This window comes from Hemitrygon akajei, chromosome 31 (assembly GCF_048418815.1).
Source record: "Hemitrygon akajei chromosome 31, sHemAka1.3, whole genome shotgun sequence".
Lineage (NCBI taxonomy): Eukaryota > Metazoa > Chordata > Chondrichthyes > Myliobatiformes > Dasyatidae > Hemitrygon > Hemitrygon akajei.
In genome coordinates, this window is record NC_133154.1 from 16771545 (window position 1) to 16790673 (window position 19129).

Here is a 19129-nt window from a genome sequence, read left to right on the forward strand (position 1 = left end):
TCATTTTTCAGAGCAAGTTTATTTCTACTACTTTACTTACAGGTTACAAAAGGGCACAGTAATTAGTGCTCAGGCCTCAAGTACTGCTATACGCAACACACAAATTCACCTTATGGAATCCCCCTAGATGTTTTGGTTTCCTTGTAAATCCCGAATGTGTATGTGATATAAATAACAGGGAGATAAGTGGGGAAGTGGGCTCGATGGAATCGTTCTGAGAGGCAGCATTGAATCAATGAGGCAAATGGTATATACCTATGAAATGAGATGAAAAATATTATTCCAGCTATTAATTTGAGGTGTGTCCTGACATTAGGCCATATTAAGTCACAAAAATAGGACCAATATCCCACAGTCAATATTTTTCAGAATCAATTCCTTCCATTTTACTCATCACATTACCTGAGATTTCTTTTCAAGGACGATTTTATAAGTTTGTCTCATAAGTGATCAACTTAAATCACATTTCTCTGCACTGCTTCTAGTCGTGATTGTTTCCTGTATCTTAGACAAATAGAAACGTGTTCCTAAAACTGAACTCTCTGAAGATCTGCTAATATCTATTAAAATTGATACATTGGGTTGCCAGTTCATTACTGAACATATCCAACAGTCACTGAACTGTCACCAAAGCAGCATAGCACTCACCTTCTTCTCATGGTTAGGAATAATGCAGCGAACAAAATTTGGATTGGTATTCCTTAGGGTGGCCATTAGTTTTGAAAGCTGCTCTTTATAAAGTTGGCTGACTGTGCGGAACATGCCCCTTTTGGTCTTGAACGCACCAGGTAATGCTGTATGGGATATCTCTACAACTTGGTCCAAACCAACAATGCGGTCCACTGAGAAAGGAATTGATACAAGCTGGTTAACTATGATATAGCTACAAAAACTGAAGGGCAATAATCTGGAAGGAGCTAAGACTACATGATAAGTTTCAGCAAGCAATATTAAAACAAAAAAAAAAGGAAAGAATTTTGATTAACCTGCACGGGTGATATTCTAAGCCTTGGGAATAGATTTGAGTGAGGACAGAAAACCTCAAATGTACATCAAGGTGCTTTGCAGCCAATTTATTTTCTTAAACTGCAATTACTGTGGCAATGTAGGAAATGCAGCAGCCATTTTGCACCACACAAGCTCCAAAGACCCATAAAGACCAGATTATTTATTTAAAAGTGAAATTGATAACAGGAGTGAAAAGCCTGGAATAATGCCCTCTCTTTAAAATAATACCAAGGCCACACATCTAAGATGGCAGATAGGGCTAGATTTAGGATACAGGACATAAATTTTGAGTACATATTATTAAACCTGAAATATTTAAATTCTTTCTGCTTTATAAAGACTGTCTCTCAACTTCATCAAAAAAAGGAATAATTTTTCATCAAAAGCAATAGAAACTCAAACTATTGGATACTTTGGTAAGAGAACTTTATCCAGTTACAGATCAAGGAAAACTTTTGAAACTTATTATCTGGTGCCAAAGGTTGTTGATGGGCAGCAAATAAACTTAGCCTGCTACAATGACATAAGAATACAGTGCAACATTACCAAAGCTGAAGATTAAAATATATTACTTTATTTCAGAATCAAAAGCAGCCAGAAATGTTTAAAATATTTCATTCCAAAATTATTTAAGAAGCTCAAATTGCACTGTGAATGCCAATAGGAATTACAAATTTAAAAGGTTCATTAATTAAATGTTATTTAACGAGAACAGGGACAAAAATCAGAGTTAAGAATTGCTTAGAACAAGATTTTCTCTACTGGACAGAGTTAATAAAGTGCCTTCAATAAAGCCAAATACTCAAAAATAAGAAAACATTCAACATTGTGGTTTATTGATCAAATCAACCTTTAACCTAAGCTATACTTGCTTTTGAGTTTTGAGAATCTCAACTTTAATCCCAATTACCATACTCCAAAGCACAAATCCACTTTATGACATTTCCCCCATTGTCACTCTTCCTCAAATTACACCAATTCCATCTGAGGAAATTGAAACATTACATGTTTAATGGATTTTTATGTTGCAGTTATGTTTGGACAGAAATTATATTCTGCAGCCAGTTGAGCAGCAGACTATGGATGTTTGGTGCAGACAGAAATGCAAAAATGTTCATTCACAATACCAATGTCTATCCAAAACATGCCTAAACAGTCGATATTTTGGTCAAACATTGATCATGCAAAGTGCTCTTCATACACAAGGTAGAAATCCCATTCATGCATTTTGTTGCAATCACAAAGTTGTGTGGCAGATCAAATGCAGATCTTTATTATGTTCTTTTGCAAGCTGGTCCAAGTTAAGTGAGAGGGTTCTGGTTCAGATACATCATGCAAATTTAGAGCACCAACAGCCAGAAGTGGTCAGAACTGTGCAAAACTTTTTAATAAAATAGTTAAAATTTGAAACCAGTTTCAAATGGTGAATATTAAATCATCAAATAGCTAAGCAAAAGAAATTTATATGCAATATGGCAAAGCTGCCATAGTATAAATAAAAATTGAAGTGCAATTAAAAACAGTTTAAACACCCATGTAGGATAAACAATTAAACCACAGCTTTAAACTTCAGCTGTAATTTCTATGCAGTACTGGATGAACTATGCAACTTTAGACTGAACTATCAACAACATACATCTTAATTAACCTTAGAATCATCGAGGTTTGTTTGATAAATGTTACGACTATTGTCCACCAAAGGAACCTTTATGAATGCAAACTGCCATTGATGGTAAAAGTGCAGGGAACTACAATGATTTAAAGATGATATGCAGCTGTTTCTCTTTTCCCAACAGCTTTTTTTTTTTAATTGGCTATTTTGTACAATCAAAGATAATGATAAATTTCAATATCCTTCAGATAAAATGCTCCAGAGTCCAACAAGTTTCAGTAAAAATAATCCATCACTCCCTTGAACAGTCTCCTGGCATAATTTGGAAATTTAGAATTCTGCTTAATTCAAATTCCCTATAATTTACAGATTATTAGTTTAATCTTTTGTGGTCAGGTGGGGAAGCTGAGATTTAAAATGTCTTTGTCAGTTGATAGCATGAATGGGATGGAAAAAATTCCTCACTGGAAACATAAAAATTACAGCTGAAGTAGTTTGCCATTAGGTTAACCTGACTAGATTTGGCAGCTACAAAGCAGACAAATGCTATGTGTGGAAAATTGAAAGTATATTTGAAAACTGATGAAATAGATTTAAAAGTAATAATAATGTGCCAACTTGAATGTATATATTTTAACAGGAATCTTCAACTGGTCTACAATATTAAGACAACTTGCCTTGGCAAGAAGGACAACTTAGTTCACAGGGATCTACTTTCCATTTTCATTTATAGTGCCTTTCTTAAGATCCCACATACTCTGTGAATCCATAAGAAATACTAATTCAGTATATTATCTCCAGCTTTCACTTCTGGCCCCATTAGCATTTTACTTGCACACAAGTTTAAAACTTTAAACTCTAAGAGGGCATTGTCCAAGCTGCAAGCTCTTTCTGGTAATTGCTGCATCAACTGCAAGCATAGGCATACTGCAAAAGTGTTTAAACTTCAAAATTCCACCCTTCACAATAGAACTTATGGTGGCTTCACGGGCAGGAACATGTGAACTGCAATATTTATAACTAAAAATTAGAATAAGTTAAAAAAAATTTATATGTTAGTATTAACTATGTGAGTAACATGACATGCAATTGGAAACACATTTCATGTAACTATCTTAAATCAGAGGAAACAGAGTCGTGCATTTGATTTCTACATTCTTAATGATCAGTTGAAACATCAATTTCATTTTAAAAAATACTGTTTCAAATGCTAAAGTGGGTTACCAAACTGATCAGTCAAAAAGGGGAAATGGGTTAATGCAGGGACTGTGTATGAACTGAAGTAAAAGATCAACCACAATCTTATTGAATGGCAGAAGAGGGAGAGGCAAATGTCTGCTTCTATTTTTCTCAAGTTCCCAAGTAAAAATGCGAATATGGAAGACAGAAAGGTCCAATATTGATTAGATATTCTAAAGACTGCAGAAGCCAAGGATAATTGGCAAGAAAATTGCCTGGCAGCTTAAGGCCATCCCTCTTCCCTTCTTAGTAAATAGCATGGGAATGTGGAAAAAAGGGGTAAACATGCAGACAGGCATTTTTAAAATAAGTGTAAGTCAGAATACAAATAATAATAGTCCTTAATTGTCTTGGAGAAAACTACCAGGACAAGGGACACCAGATCTTTGAAGTAAGATTTGCACATTATAACTTAGATCCAGAAAAACCCAATAGTTATATCTATGAGATCATTACATTATTGAATGCAGAAGAAAATTCCTCACACTGAATTATATCAGTATCAAGATTAATTTCAACTATTTTTCCACACGTGCATTTTGCTTACGTTGGTGGAACAATTTCACCACTGCAACACAAGATGAGGCACTGTTGAAATGGTTGAGTTGCATTAACCTAAAGCAGAAGGGAAAATAGAGAAAAAGCAAATGGAGGAAAAATGAACAGACAAAAGCAGGTGATTCTCAGAAGCAACAAGATCACAGCCTTCTCTCACGTCACCTGGTTCTAGATGTAGAATAGGAAAGCGTGTATAGAAATAGGCTCTCTGAAAGCTTTTTATCTCTGCAATAGACACAGAGACATCAACAAGACAAATATAAGAATTGAGCCCTTAAAGAAATTACATTACCAATAAGAAATGCAAAGTATATAAGATTTAGTTTTTTTAAAACTACTTGGATACTTGTGATTGGTTTACTAATTACAACAATAGCTGCATCTTCAGGAATAGGAGCAGAGCATACTAGGGTTTCTTGAGGGTCATGAGATATCAAGTATTTCTTTTTATTCAGAAAAGTTATAAAACTGTATTATCCAAGGCCTGTGAACAGATCATTGTCTATCTTCTGAGAAACAAAAGACTATCGGGGGCTAGAAATGGAAGCATAGATCTAAATTGGTCCTAATAAATAGGGTAAATCGTATAGAAAATGAATGAAATCTATCACCTTGCAAGAAATTTAACATGACATTTTTCTACTATTGTTATTGATAAGAATTAAAATATAGGTTGAAGTTCCAAATACGCCATTAACAACCAGCAAACCTGGGAAATAAAGTCAGAGTATATACATTCTGCAATACATGTAAGGACATGGACCTACCCTACTAAACTTAAAATTAACAAACGGTTGTTTGTCGTGTTCAGCCAAAAGCTGTTTATCAAGCACTCTTTAGGAATAGGTTGCCCAAGGTAATTTTCAGTTTCCTCATATATGCACATAAAACACTTACTAGAACTGGTTTGCTCATGAGAATTTGAAAAGCTATTAAGATGCTTTTATATTCAGAGCCTTGTCCCCATGCTAGACCTCTGCAACTCTCAGTATCAGACATGACTAGAAACACTGATCTTAATTCAGGAATATTTGATAGCACTGTCAACCTGAGGATAGGAAACACGAGAAAAGGCCATGTCCCTTGGAAAGAAAATTATTGAAGGCAAGTTACAATGAAAAGAATAGAAACCTTTATTTCAGATTTAAACATACCATCCCTCCAAAGATCAGCAATAAACTTATCAGAAGACTGGTGCAGCAACGTGGCGATGTTATCATTTAGGGGGTCCATGTTCTTCATTAGCCACTCGTTTGCTTTGTAATCTACCTGCATTGCAAAAAGATACCTTATATAAATACACATACGTAATACTGAAGTATTGAACTATTGAACTATTTAAAACAGTGCATATTGCAGCCTCATGCATTTATACAAGAGCATAATAAACAGAGCAAAAGTTAAAATAATTCTGCAAGGTGACAACTGAATGACAGGATTTTCTAATTAAAACAATCACAAAAAACAATAGTTCAGTTTACCTTCCCAGCATAATGTATAATGCAGAAATCAGCCTTGTCTTTTAGCTGTTTAGGTTTCTGGAACTTCGGGTGGGTCCCCTGTTCCTGTACTACCTTCTCAACAAATGTTTTGTCAGTTGCTTTGGGGAACCAGCACTCTTCATCAAGCAGAGCCAGAATGCCAGGAGGACTAGCCTGAAAAACAGTATGATTGTAGAAAAAATAAAACCAGTCTACTTCAATCAATATATAGCAGGAAGTCAATTAACAAGAAAACAAATGACTCACAGATTTTTCAATTAGGTCAATGCAAGGCTGTAAATCAAGGCCAAAATCAATGAAATTCCATTCAATTCCTTCTCGCTGGTATTCTTCTTGTTCCAGGATGAACATGGTGTGATTGAAGAGTTGTTGCAGCTTTTCATTTGTGTAATTGATGCACAATTGTTCAAAGGAGTTCAACTGCAAAAGTACAAAAATCATTAGCAAGAAGGGAACAAGAGGAAGTTGTCAATGCATTGCAACCTAAAGACTGTGTTGCACGTTCCTTTGGTAAACGATCACATAACATAGCAAGATCAGTTAAGTATTAAATTATTAACACACCATGTCTTTCTGAGTATACTTTGTTGTCTGGAGTTGGTTAATTCCAACCAGAACTATTGCATTCAACCACTGAGACCTGAACTCTCATTTCTTCATACACTTTATCCTATACACAAATTTGCACTAACTGACTAATATCATTACAATCTGCCTCTAAGTACTATCAAGTGGTGCTTACTTTTGCTGGGAATCTCCACTGGAAGAGACTATAGCATAAGCAGTGAATACATAAAGGCCTTAAGTCATGGAGCAGAATTAAGCCATTCAGCCCATCAAATCTGTTCCGACATTTCATCCTGGTTGGTTTGTTATATCGCTGGCACATGTGTCTGCCACTTGCTGATATCTATAGGAGGCACTACCTCAAGATCTCCATCAGGATCATGCCATCTCCTCGCAGCTACCATTGGGCAGGAGATACACAAGCTTAAAGCCCCACAACAAAAGTAAATACTTCCCTTCAGTCTTTTGGTTTTTGAACTAACTGACACAATCCTAATCAATATAGTTTAGTAACACCACGATTACTGACTTTTTTCTGTGCTAATTGTATTCTTTCATTTAAATGTGTATAACTTGTGTTTTAATTTATGTTTTTCTTGAGAATGCTGCCTTTATGATGCGATGTGCTTGTGACACTGCTGCAGGGTTTCATTACACCTGTACAAACATGTACCTGTGCAAATTACAATAAACTCCACTATGGAACTGAAAGTAGTGCAAATAAATTTTGGTTTACATGCAGCATTTCTTGCCTTTGTTGTAACATATCCAATAAAAATGAGATAGACTTCACCTTGTAGGTGGGACTGTGCAAGGATGGGTTCCCAATGGAGGATCCTGCTGGATCACGAAGTTACACTATGTTGTAGAAAGCAGTCCTCATAGATGCCCATTTTTGAACAGCTAGATCCAAAATGACTAGCAGGGTGGCAATACCATAACGGAAGTACTCTTAGTATAAAGATGGGATCTGCAGAAGAACTATTTGGTGATCACTCCTACCAACACCTATCAGCAGATATATCTGCAGGAGATAAATTAATATCCTCAGGGCTCAGCAAGATTGGTGGAACTACCAGCTATTCTTGGCAATAGTGACTGATGACTGGCCTAGAGTACACACTATTTGGAAAAAAATAATAAAAATCTATTCATGGAATTTGGGGGTGGGGGGAGGAAGTGACTTTTTCTCAACTCTCATTTCTCAATGCATGTGCAGATGACAGGGTTTTGCATTACAGAAAATTGTGAAAAGGACTGTTCACACTAAGATAAAAAGCACTTCATTCCGTATCATGTCATAGCTGGGAATGGTTGAGTTTTGGAAGCTAACGCAAAATACAATCAAAAACATTACAGTCCTACACAAACAAAAACAATTCTCTTAACTTCAAATATCCCGCCATTTCTGAGTTTTAAAGGACTTTGAAGAATATTTAAAAATCCACATTACCAAAGTCAGGTGGGTTGTCTGGACACAAGAAGCTCTTTGCTGCCTGCAATGATCTTTACACCTATGCAACTAGTTTATGTACATTAATCCCTACCTCCACATAACGACTCCACTTTGCCATCCCAGATGTGGAACAACTGAGATATACAATTGAGAGGTCCTATGATTTACACCCAAGGGAAACTGCCGTACTTAGATTGCTCGGACCGAACACCACAAGCACCCAAGCAACATAGTCGAGATGTAGATTTAAGACCGACACATTGGATTTTTACTGCAACTGGCCTTAAACGAGTTATCCACTCCCAACCTTGACAATTCTTGTATTTACTGAGCTTTATATATACAGTGCCAAAATACCTCAAAGATCTCAAAGCCAGCAATATCCAGAATGCCCACAAAGGAAGCACCCTGTCTCTTGGTCCTGTCGAGAGCCTTATTAATGCGCATAACCAGCCAACGGAAGAGTCGCTCATAAGTGGCTTTAGCCAAAGCCTCAACAGCAAAATCAGCCTGTACACAAAAAAAAGTCAGTTACTTATGTTTAAATATGTTTAAAAATGAATCAAGAAATATAGGGTAAGTGAAGGTAAAAGAAAGAAAATCAGCCACAATTTACGTTTTAACCAAAACACCTCAGGCAGGAGTGGTGTGAAATTCCAAGATTGCTGAATCAGGATTATTCTTAAAAATGAGGTGTAGATACCCAGCATAGGTAGCAACATTATTTCATCACTGATTATAAGCATATGTCTACTCATTGAACAAAACCCAAGCTATCACATCAATATCTATTTCCATCAACACCAGATTTCTGATTTTAGCTGGTTTCCCTTCCACATTAAATTAGTTTCAAATCTCATGCCTTCCTCAGTATTGGTTGATACATTGAAACCAATTGAGGGAATGTGCTTCAGAAAGTGGAAGCCACCAAGAACATTTCAATATAATTCATCATGATGGACCTATTTTAACAGTCTTTGAGATCTGTGGATAATTTTAATGAATACAATTTTCTATTTGAACACTTATGACAGAGTATATATATTGAGGCAGGGGAATTCTTTGGCCCCAGAATTAGTAGATGAGCTAAATGCTTCCCCCCTCCCCCATGTTGCAACCATTCTGCAAGCAAATTCATGAGCTAAGAAAGGTGATATGAAATTTCAGTCATCCAAAAATTAATTAGCCAGAAACTGATTTCTTCCCCATTTTTATTGTTCACAGAGTAGCCATTGTTTTCAGCACTGTTCAAACATAAAATTTGCACAAGATAAGCATTTTCTAAAAAATAAAATGCATCAAAAAAATAACTGAGGAATCCTTGTCTGTTCATTTATGTGAGAAGAAAATGCCTTTTTGCTTGCCTGCCAGCAGTCTCTAATAAAACACAAGATAGTTCTGATGGGTCCATAATTACTTATTAAGTACAACTGTAGCACTCATTTTAAATGCTCTTTACGAAAAACAAACTGGCCATATCTAAGCACTTTAAATCCGTATTGCTCCTACGAGCAATTATCTCATGTCAGATATTCCCTCCCAAAATTCTGTCAAAGATATGCGAGTGTACATTATATTATTCTTACCCTGATCAATTTTTGCATACCTTGTTTTAACTTGTATTAATGCATTTTTTCTGCTTATCAAGAGCCCAGATAAGAGCTATGTTAATTCTGTTACAGAAGCATACAGGTAATAGTCCAACTGCATTCATTCTATTCATGTAAAATATAAGACAACGAACAATGAAACACATGGTAGAATAACTTACCTGAATGTGTAATCTGAAAAGAGTGAACAATATTATTTAAGCGGCTTTGAAATTAACTACAGGTTGAATACCCCAATCTGTAATGCTTGGGGCTGGAAATGATTAGAACTTTTTTTGGATTATATAATGAGATAGCTTGGGATTGCCACCATTTCCAATTCTGAAATTGTAAGTGCTACTGGCAAGTAGTCTTTATCTTACACTTGTTCATCAAACATATGTACTGATACAGCCGTTCAGTATGTTAAATTTTCAATGACAAACTTGGCAAACTCAACGAACTTCTCTGCAGTTTCATTATCAGCAGACTCTTCATCACCACAAATCTTTAAAAAGTAATGCCATGCCTTTTCTTAAATTTCAGCAACCAGCCTGCAATTTTCTGTTCTTTATGATAGATCTTTACTTGTTTCATGATCAGCATACCATTAAGCGGCACATGTTCACTTTGAGGCTAAGACATCCATTCTTTCAATACATAATCAAGATCTTCATTTTTCACTTAATGCAGTGATTTTCTATTTAGAATTGGCTACTGTTCATTACATGTGAGGACACTTCTCAGAATTGTCTGTGATGTGCAGAGAACCTTCCCAGCACCATGTGGAACTTTCCACTTGTCTTGTCAGTGCTCAAAAATAATTCGGATTTTGGAATTTCAGATAGGAGGTACTCAACCTGTATTTTTAAGCACTTTACTATTATGCTGATCTAACTTTTAAAAAATCCACAGAAAACAAGAAAATACTCACTTGCTCTTTGGTCTGAGCTTTCTGGACAAAATCCCTCCCAACTTTAATGCGGGGTGTGAGGATTGCCCTGCTGAAGTCGGTCACATTGATTCCCAGCAGATGGCAGACTTTCTGGGCAGCTGTGAAGGAAATATACCCAATTTAAACACCACTTTACCATGGTATTTTAATTTACTAGGAATCAAAGTAGAGCTAGAAGTACAAGATCTCAGAAGTATGGTATTATCAAGATTACCCATTATACCCTTGTAACACTACTCAATCTCAAACAAGATCACTTCCTGATATGACTGCCAAAACTTTCCTGGATAACAATCTTCCAACTCTCCATAAACAATGCAATTTAAATTGTTACTGTCCACAGCTTAAGTTGTCATTTCACCCAACACTCATTGTTTGCCAATCTATACAGGCTCCTGGTTAAGTAATTGGCTACTTCCCTATAGACCAGGGGTGTCAAACTCATTTTAGGTCACGGGCCGGATTGAGCAAAATGCAACTTCATGCGGGCCGGATCAGTCGGACGCGTGCGAACGCAGCTTTCGTTGCCTCCGTTTTTTCAGCCTGCTCTCATGTGTCTCAGTCTCTGCTATAACTAAAAAGTGTTTCACTTTACAAATTCCATTTCTTATGAAGAAGACTGCCGAATAAACACTAAAAACCCTGAAAACCTGGTACCTGAATAAACTCAGCATTAGCCATATCATACGCCATAGGCGCTTCGATTACTGGGGCCAGCTTTAATAGTAATTAGATATTATCTTGTGGGCCAAAGATAATTCCACCGCGGGCCGGATTTGGCCCACGGGCCTTGAGTTTGACATACATGCTATAGACCATCTGATCTAGCCTCAAAACATCAGTTCTGCGATTCTGCAATCTCAGCCTCTAGCCCATCCCAAATTTTTCCACTTTAACATTGGTAGATGTACTTCAGTTAACAAAGCAACCAAAAACATTTTTACCTACAATTTTCCCCTTCCTCCTTTAAGACACAGGTTCCTTTTCCAAGCTATGTTTATCTACTCTAATATTTTTTATGCTTTAGCAATCCTTTGATGCTGAGCATCTCAGTCAGCAAGCACAGGATTGTCAAATGAATGAAAGTTGGTATTAGTCAGAATAAGGGAAGCTTTAAATGAGCTGAGCTTATGGAAAGCAAAAGTGGAGGCGAGTCAAAACCAGAAATTTCTCCTTGTCATGAACCTTCATTACCTCATCCAAAAATTCAAAATTGCCTGACACAAATTTCCCCATGCTGATTGCTTTTGATTAATTGTTGCCTTTCTAAATGCTGTATTTTTCCTTGCTAAACAATGTCTAAAATAACAACGTAGTATTCAGCATGTGCAATATTAAGGAAGCCAAATTAAGTCAGCATTAGCTGTAAACTGAACAATTACAGCAGTTTTAGAAGCACGATTGATCTTTGATAAGTTGAAAACTAGTGAGCCAACATCAATTAACAAAGTAAGCAAAAGCAAACATTATAAATAGCAATATAGTGATGTGCACAATTAGTGGCTTTGGCTTTCTGGACAGTTTAAAATGAGGGTGCTTTAAGTAGTGGAGACTACACTGTTTAAGAGCACACACTTCAGTCCAGAAAAAAACTTTCAGAATTGAAATGCAGTCCTTGCAATCAGAATACTATGAACATACAAGTGAAGAGGAGTTTAAAATCTACAAGTTTGTCTGTTCAGTGATCTATTTATTTGTAGCATTAGTACAAGTTTCACTAGATTGCTGATCTATTCACCTGTATTATCAGGCATAGAAGCTTGGTCAGTATTGCGTTCTTTCTTGAAAGCGATGTTCCCAAATTGAAGTACTGCAGAAACAACCTTTAGCATGGCTAGGAAGCAAAAGAGAAAGGAAAATCATTAAACATTTGTGGCATTTAAGATAGGAAAAGAGATACCATCTAATGATCATTGGATTTATTCAATAATATGAGGGGGCATAGTTTTAAGGTGTTTGGAAGTAGGTACAAGGGGGATGTCAGAGGTCAGTTTATCACACAGAGAGTGGTGGGTGCGTGGAATGATGCACTGCCAGTGATGGTGGTAGAGGTAAATACCCGTAGGGTCTTTCATGAGACTCTTAGATAGGTACACGGAGCTTAGTAAAAATAGAGGGCTACGTGGTAGGGAAATTCTAGGCAGTTTCTGGAGTAGGTTACATGGTCAGCACAACTTTGCAGGCCGAAGAGCCTGTAACGTGCTGTAGATTTCTATGTTTCTATACATTAAAATATATGGCCTTATGTTACATTCTCAAAAAAAGTTTACAAACTAGCAGGGATTAGAGAATGTACATTGTATCTATGCTGTCTCAAGAACAGCACTGACAATCATGTTTTGAGTCACAACGGGTAAAATAAGTTGATCTTGACAGAGTTGCCCACATCACCAGAATTTTTAAAAAATCTTTTCACACATACTGCAAATCAATTGGAAAATAGTTTGGCTACTCACTGCAAGAAGGGCTGCATTAAAGTGTTGCTGCCATGAATCAAATCTATACACTTAATAGTACAATTTTTTAACTAGTTAATGCATACCAATCAGTTCATCATCAGATATTCCCATAATTCGGAAAGCCTCCATTGTTTCCTGAAACAAATCTTTGTCTTGTTGTCCAGGAATGGTAACGTGACCATTAGACATAAATCTGTAGTTATTGTAGCCCTCTAATAACAGATCATCTGCAATCAAAAATATTTCACACATTAGTATTAAAAATGAAAAATTATATAGCACTTGTCATTATCAAGAATTCCCTTGACACTTAACCAGCTTTGAAGTCTCAGTCTCAGGATGGGGATAAGGCACTTAAGGTTGAGAGGAGAACTACTTCACCAACAGTGTGGAGAACATGCAGAATTTTCTACCACAGAAGCAGGAAGGCAAAGTCACGACAGATTAGAGGTGATAGAAAACTTCTAAGTGCAAAAGACATCAAGGCATTTGAGTGCAAGCAGGAATATGGTATTGATATAGAGATCATACTGAATGCTAGAATAGTCTCAAAGGGCCAATGGCTTACTTTTGCTCTGTTTTCTATGTTTCCACATATTTGCGATGCTGTGAAGACAATCTACTACATGCTTAGACTGATCTCTCAATGCAAGCTGATCAAATTCATAACTAATGCCAAGGATTGAGGAAGCAGTTCAGCCATCTTAAAATGTTCTGAACATCCATTAGGTCCTTGAAAACTGACAAAACAAATGTCTATGCCTGCATATCCAGTTACAAAAGGAAAGCAACAAAGCAAATTGAGTATTTCACTACAATTCATTTGGTACCACATTTGACAAAATGTCATTCTCAAATTATATATTGCTCAGGTGATGGTACAGCATCAGAAATTTAATAGATTACTTTGAAAAGGAAGTGAGAGAAGATCCTGAAATATACTGTACAAAGCGATTTACAAATAAAATCAGAAATACTACTTCACATTTATAACCACCAGTAGACTAAAGTCACATATTTGAAATAGAAGCACATGATAAATACCAGGGTAACTACCTTTTCACATAATGATCAATGCATGGAATCAATTTATGCTTAAGGGAGTGGAGGCAAAAACCATGAGATCATGCAAGACTTGCTTAATGCCATAATACTAGTTCTACTGGTTGGATTAAGCAGGACTACACAACTTCTCATGAAAACAAATGCTATATACGGTACTTACTCTTCAAGTGTTCTCCAGCCCCAGAGAGAAGATAATAAAAAATATGGAAGGTACGTTCATCTTTGGCTTGACGTATGGCACGAGACTTTTCCAACAAATCTGTAAGTTGCTAGTTAAAGAGACTCCACCATAAGAGCATCTTAAAATTTAAACAAGAACGTCACCACTTGGTTGCTCACAGCTAATAGCTGTTAGGTAAAATAGACAACCATAGCAGGATAGTTTCATTTGGAATAATCATTCAAACTTAGCTTACACAAATAGTACTGATCCCAAGAGTAATGCAGTTTCAAAATACTTGATAGTCTAACAAATGGTGTAAATAATAGATTACAAGAGGATGGATGGATTTATACATAACTTCTTGAAGCTGATGGGACAGGCAAATAAATCAGTTAATAGGGCATGCGACATGGTAGTGTAGTGGTTAGCACAACACTTTACAGGACAGACAACCTGGGTACAATGCTTGCTGATTCCTGTAACAAGTTCGTACACTCTCCCGGTTTCCTCACAGTCCAAAGACATGGCTGTTGGTAGGTTAACTGTACACTGTAAATCGTTCCATGATTAGGCTAGGATTAAGAATTGGGGGGGATTGCTGGACAGCAGGTCTTAAAGGACCTATTCTGCACTGTGTCTTAATAAATAAAACAAAGTTTTTTTTTAAACATAGAGGCATCCAGAAAGTTATACTAACCGAACACAGAACAAATGTTCACCCCTACTAACTTACTGTTTCAAATCTCAACACCACACTTGAGAAAAGGTGTTAAGTGAATAGAGGGCACAGAAGAGATTTATTGGAATGTTTCAGGATTACAATTTTAAAAAGTCTGAGAAATTTGGGGCATTCTCTTGTACTAAAGTAATTAGGTAAATACTTAAATAGAGCCAACACACTCCTGACTTGAATCAACTACAAATCTCAAGTAAGGAGTGTGATGAAATACTGTCTGTCTGCCATGAGTGCAGCTTCAAGAACACTCAAGAAGCTTGACACCATACAGGACACAGCAGACCGCTTCACTGGCACCTCATCCACAGCCACTCACTCCATCAACAACACACAGATGGCACAGTAATTTGTACCATAGCAGTCTAGGTCAATACCCTGAAACAATCTCTCTAAAAGCATAAGGAGTATAACCACACATCAGTGATGACAGCAGTGCAAGACAACAGCTCACCACTTTCTCAAAAACAATTAGGAACAAGCCTACACCACCCACATCCCTTAAATGGGGAAAAAAAAATTGCAGTGATATAGGAAAAATCCTCATAATTGGGGTTAACTACTTCAAAAGAGTTTCAAAACAGACATTCCTCAAAAATTTTCTAGCTTGGCTCACTCTACATTTGCTGTTCATTAGCACTATGAAATTAAAATCTCACTGATCAAAAGACCATTAAGACACAGGAGCAGAATTAGACCACTTGGCCTATTGAATCCACTTCGCCATTTCATCATGGCTGTTATCCCTCTCAACCACATTTTTTCTGCCTTCTCCAATGAGAACCTTTGATTCTCTGACCAACCAAGAACCTATCAACCTCTGCATTAAATATACTCAATGATTTGACCTCCACAACCATCCATGGCAATGAATTCCACTGATTTACCACCCTCTGAAATTCTTTCTCATCTCTATTCTTTTTGTTGAGGCTGTGCCCTCTGGTCCTAGATGCACCAACTATAGGAAACATCTACTGTCTAGGCCTTTCAATATTCAACTGGACACAATACTCAAGTACGGTCTGACCAATACCTATAAAGCCTCAGCATCACATCCTTACTATTATCTTGTTAAGTACAGTCGGCCCTCCTTATCCGCGAGAGATTGGTTCCGGGACTCCTCACGGATACCAAAAAATGCGAATGCTCAAGTCCCTTATTCAACCTGTATCAATGCGGTGGGCCTTAGGACCCACCGGAACCCCAGACCTAATTTAACCTGTCTCAGTACGGCGGACATTAGAACCTGGCAGTGGAGAGAATTTCTAATTTTTTTCCAATCCCAATCCACAATAACATACACGCATCCTCCTGTATTCTTTAAATCATCTCTAGATTACTTATAATACCTAATACAATGTAAGTGCTATGTACAATAGTTGTTATAATGCATTGTTTAGGGAATAATGACAAGAAAAAAAAAGTCTGTACATGCTTGAACAACAAGTGCTGGAAGAACATTTCCCGGTTTTCTCGATTCGCAGTAGCTTGCAACTCGCGCATGCAGAACTCACAGATAAGGAGGGCTGACTGTAGCCTCAAATGCAGCACCTTATTAAAGCCTTCTGAACAACATCTACTGACTCTCCTTTGTCTATCCTGTCTGTATTTCCTGAAAGAATTCCAACAGGTTTGTCAGGCAAGATTTCCCCTTAAGGAACCCATGCTGACTTTATCACACCACCCCTCCCCCTCATAAATAAAATTTTCCTGGTAAAATATCTGCTTTAAATTTCAAAGAAAAACATCCTCCCCTTTTGTTCTGGGAAACCAAATGTATAACTGGAGCCCTTAAAAGCTCAGACTCCATAATCAACATTTCAAAATTCTTTTTTAAAAAAAAAAATATTTTTTAGTTTTTCTGTACATTTTACAAATTAAAAATCCCAAATCCCAATGAGGAACATTAATACAGTACAAAATTAAGCATACAATGACAATATGCTACAAAGGAAGAGAATTTGACAAAAAAAGCACCTAAATTGAAGACAAGTAAACTTAGTATCCTCCCCAAGCCCCACAACACAAAAAAAAACAACTCCAGACCAACCACAACACAATATAGAGAGTATAAATCAGGACAATCAAACTCCCAGACTGTGAAACATTTAGCAACAGAGGATAATAATGCCTACTACCAGGGAAAAAAAGGGAGCTGAAAGCAAGGGACCGAAAAGAGAAAAAAAAAACCCTAGTCAAGAGGAAGGTTATGAAAGTACTCGATTAAAGGTCCCCAGACCTTATGGAACTTTAGATCCGAAACATTTCAAAATTCTAGGGGCCAGCAAACATTGAAACCCCATACAAGCAAAGATATGCCAATTTTCAAAACACTAAATCTTGCTGCAGCTACAATGGCTAATATGTTAAATGGCTTATGCTCCAGTTCGAGGTAATTCTGCATTTCCATGACTTTTTTTCAGCCTTTCATTGTTGCAAAGGATACAAGTTTCAATATTGGCTCCAACAATGTAGCCAGTTACATCAAAGTTGATTCGAATAAATTTACCCTGAAGAAAAGGACATACAAAGTTAAACACTGGAAGAAAACACTTAATAACAGACTTTCAAGATTTAATGTTGTTTTCTTTGGCTCCATTTGCATTACAATATTTTTATAAGCAGATTTATAATGAAAGATTCTTAGGTAGTGAAGCTACAAAACTAAGTAAAAATGCAAATTTAAACCTTTTTTGAAAATATGACTGTGCCGATTTATTAGCCTTAGACATTGTAATAATTGCTACTCACAAATCGAGAAGAGTTGTCATTTTTCACAGTTTTTGCATTACCAAAAGCTTCAAGGATAGGGTTCGCTTGGAGTAGTTGCTTCTCAAGCTCTCCCTGCAATCACAACATGACTTAGATTAGTTTTGGAGCATCTGTTTTACAAGCACAACTTCAGAGAAACACAGACTTTGAAGTATTGTTTACAGATGAACATCTCTGATGCACCAAAAAAGACTTTAGAAGTAATAACTGACTGCTAGACGAGTATGTGCTTTTGGTCATCTTGAAAGGGCATGCAAACATTTAATTGGAACAATGAGCAGAAAGAATCTAGGACAGTTTGGAATTTTGGTTTATTATTAGATCAAAGACTGTTCAAGCTAGATTTTTTTAAAAACTGAAGAACTGTTATAACAATGTCATTACTGGATTTATTTTGCAGAGGGTGGAAAGGGAAGGGTTAGAGAGAAAGACAAAAGAGATGCAATTCAATGAAACTGGACAACATCTTGACTAACAGCTTTAAAAAGAAGAGTCCCTCCCTTTAAGCAGGTAGCACTGAAACACAAGATAGAAGCAGGTATGATATACAAATATATAAATATCTACATGGAATTAGAAAAGGTTGGAAGGTACTTCCTTGAAGCACTTCATGGGCATGCACCAAGATTTATTCTATGCCAGCAATGGAATTTCTACTTCTATTATTTATGTAGCAACTGGTTCAGAACCTCATGACCATTATTTGTTATCACAAAAGATAACAAATGTATTTTTGTTTCTCTATAAACTCCAAAGACAGCACTTTAAGCCATTCACTACAGACACAATTTACTGGTTGCTCACATCAATTGCTTACTCAGAGCAAGAAAACATATGACTGACAAATACCACATTAACTCTGGGAATTTTCCAACTAATGTCCACATAAATTTCAGCTGACTCAGAACACTGACCTAAAGTAATCCAGAAAATGCACCTGGGAGCATCCAAGTTTGGAAGTGATACACCAGCTACATAGATGTTCTTATACACCCAAAATTTAAGATTGGAAAAACACTAGAGGTAATTTAATCATCGGCCACAGAAAATGTACATAAACTTGATTCCGATTAAAGGCAAGAATCTTAGTGTGTGCCTTTACAACACAGAATGGACCTGCATTCAGATAATTCACTCAAATTCTTTGAATAAAGGACCAAGAAAGAAATTCAGTTCCTAATTTGAGGTGTGCCACACTTATTGTTAAACATGTAATGAATAACACACTGATACACCAATTATTAATCAATTCCACCATTTATAACATTGTTAGAATAGGTCAGTAGCTTTCTTTAGCATTAGTGCTAAGTTAGGCAGGTAAGAAGCAAGACATGGAAACTTCAATCTAGTAGAGCTGTAAAGCAATCAAAAAGACATCAAGTTGCTTTAAAATGAACCAAATTTGGACAGTTGAAAATTTGACATTTCAAAATCACAATGCCATTCTGTCA

General features: G+C 36.5%; 1 protein-coding gene across 1 annotated transcript in view; it reads right to left on the bottom strand.

Annotated features, from left to right (window-relative positions):
- LOC140719451 (myosin-9-like) overlaps positions 1-19129 on the bottom strand; it is a 111919-nt gene that overhangs the window by 38193 nt on the left and 54597 nt on the right. Inside the window, 11 exon segments of the mRNA XM_073034128.1 lie at positions 649-842; positions 5572-5686; positions 5899-6072; positions 6166-6339; positions 8300-8452; positions 10466-10584; positions 12225-12320; positions 13029-13172; positions 14171-14269; positions 17353-17416; positions 17658-17750. Coding sequence (XP_072890229.1) covers positions 649-842; positions 5572-5686; positions 5899-6072; positions 6166-6339; positions 8300-8452; positions 10466-10584; positions 12225-12320; positions 13029-13172; positions 14171-14269; positions 17353-17416; positions 17658-17750 — 1425 coding nt within the window.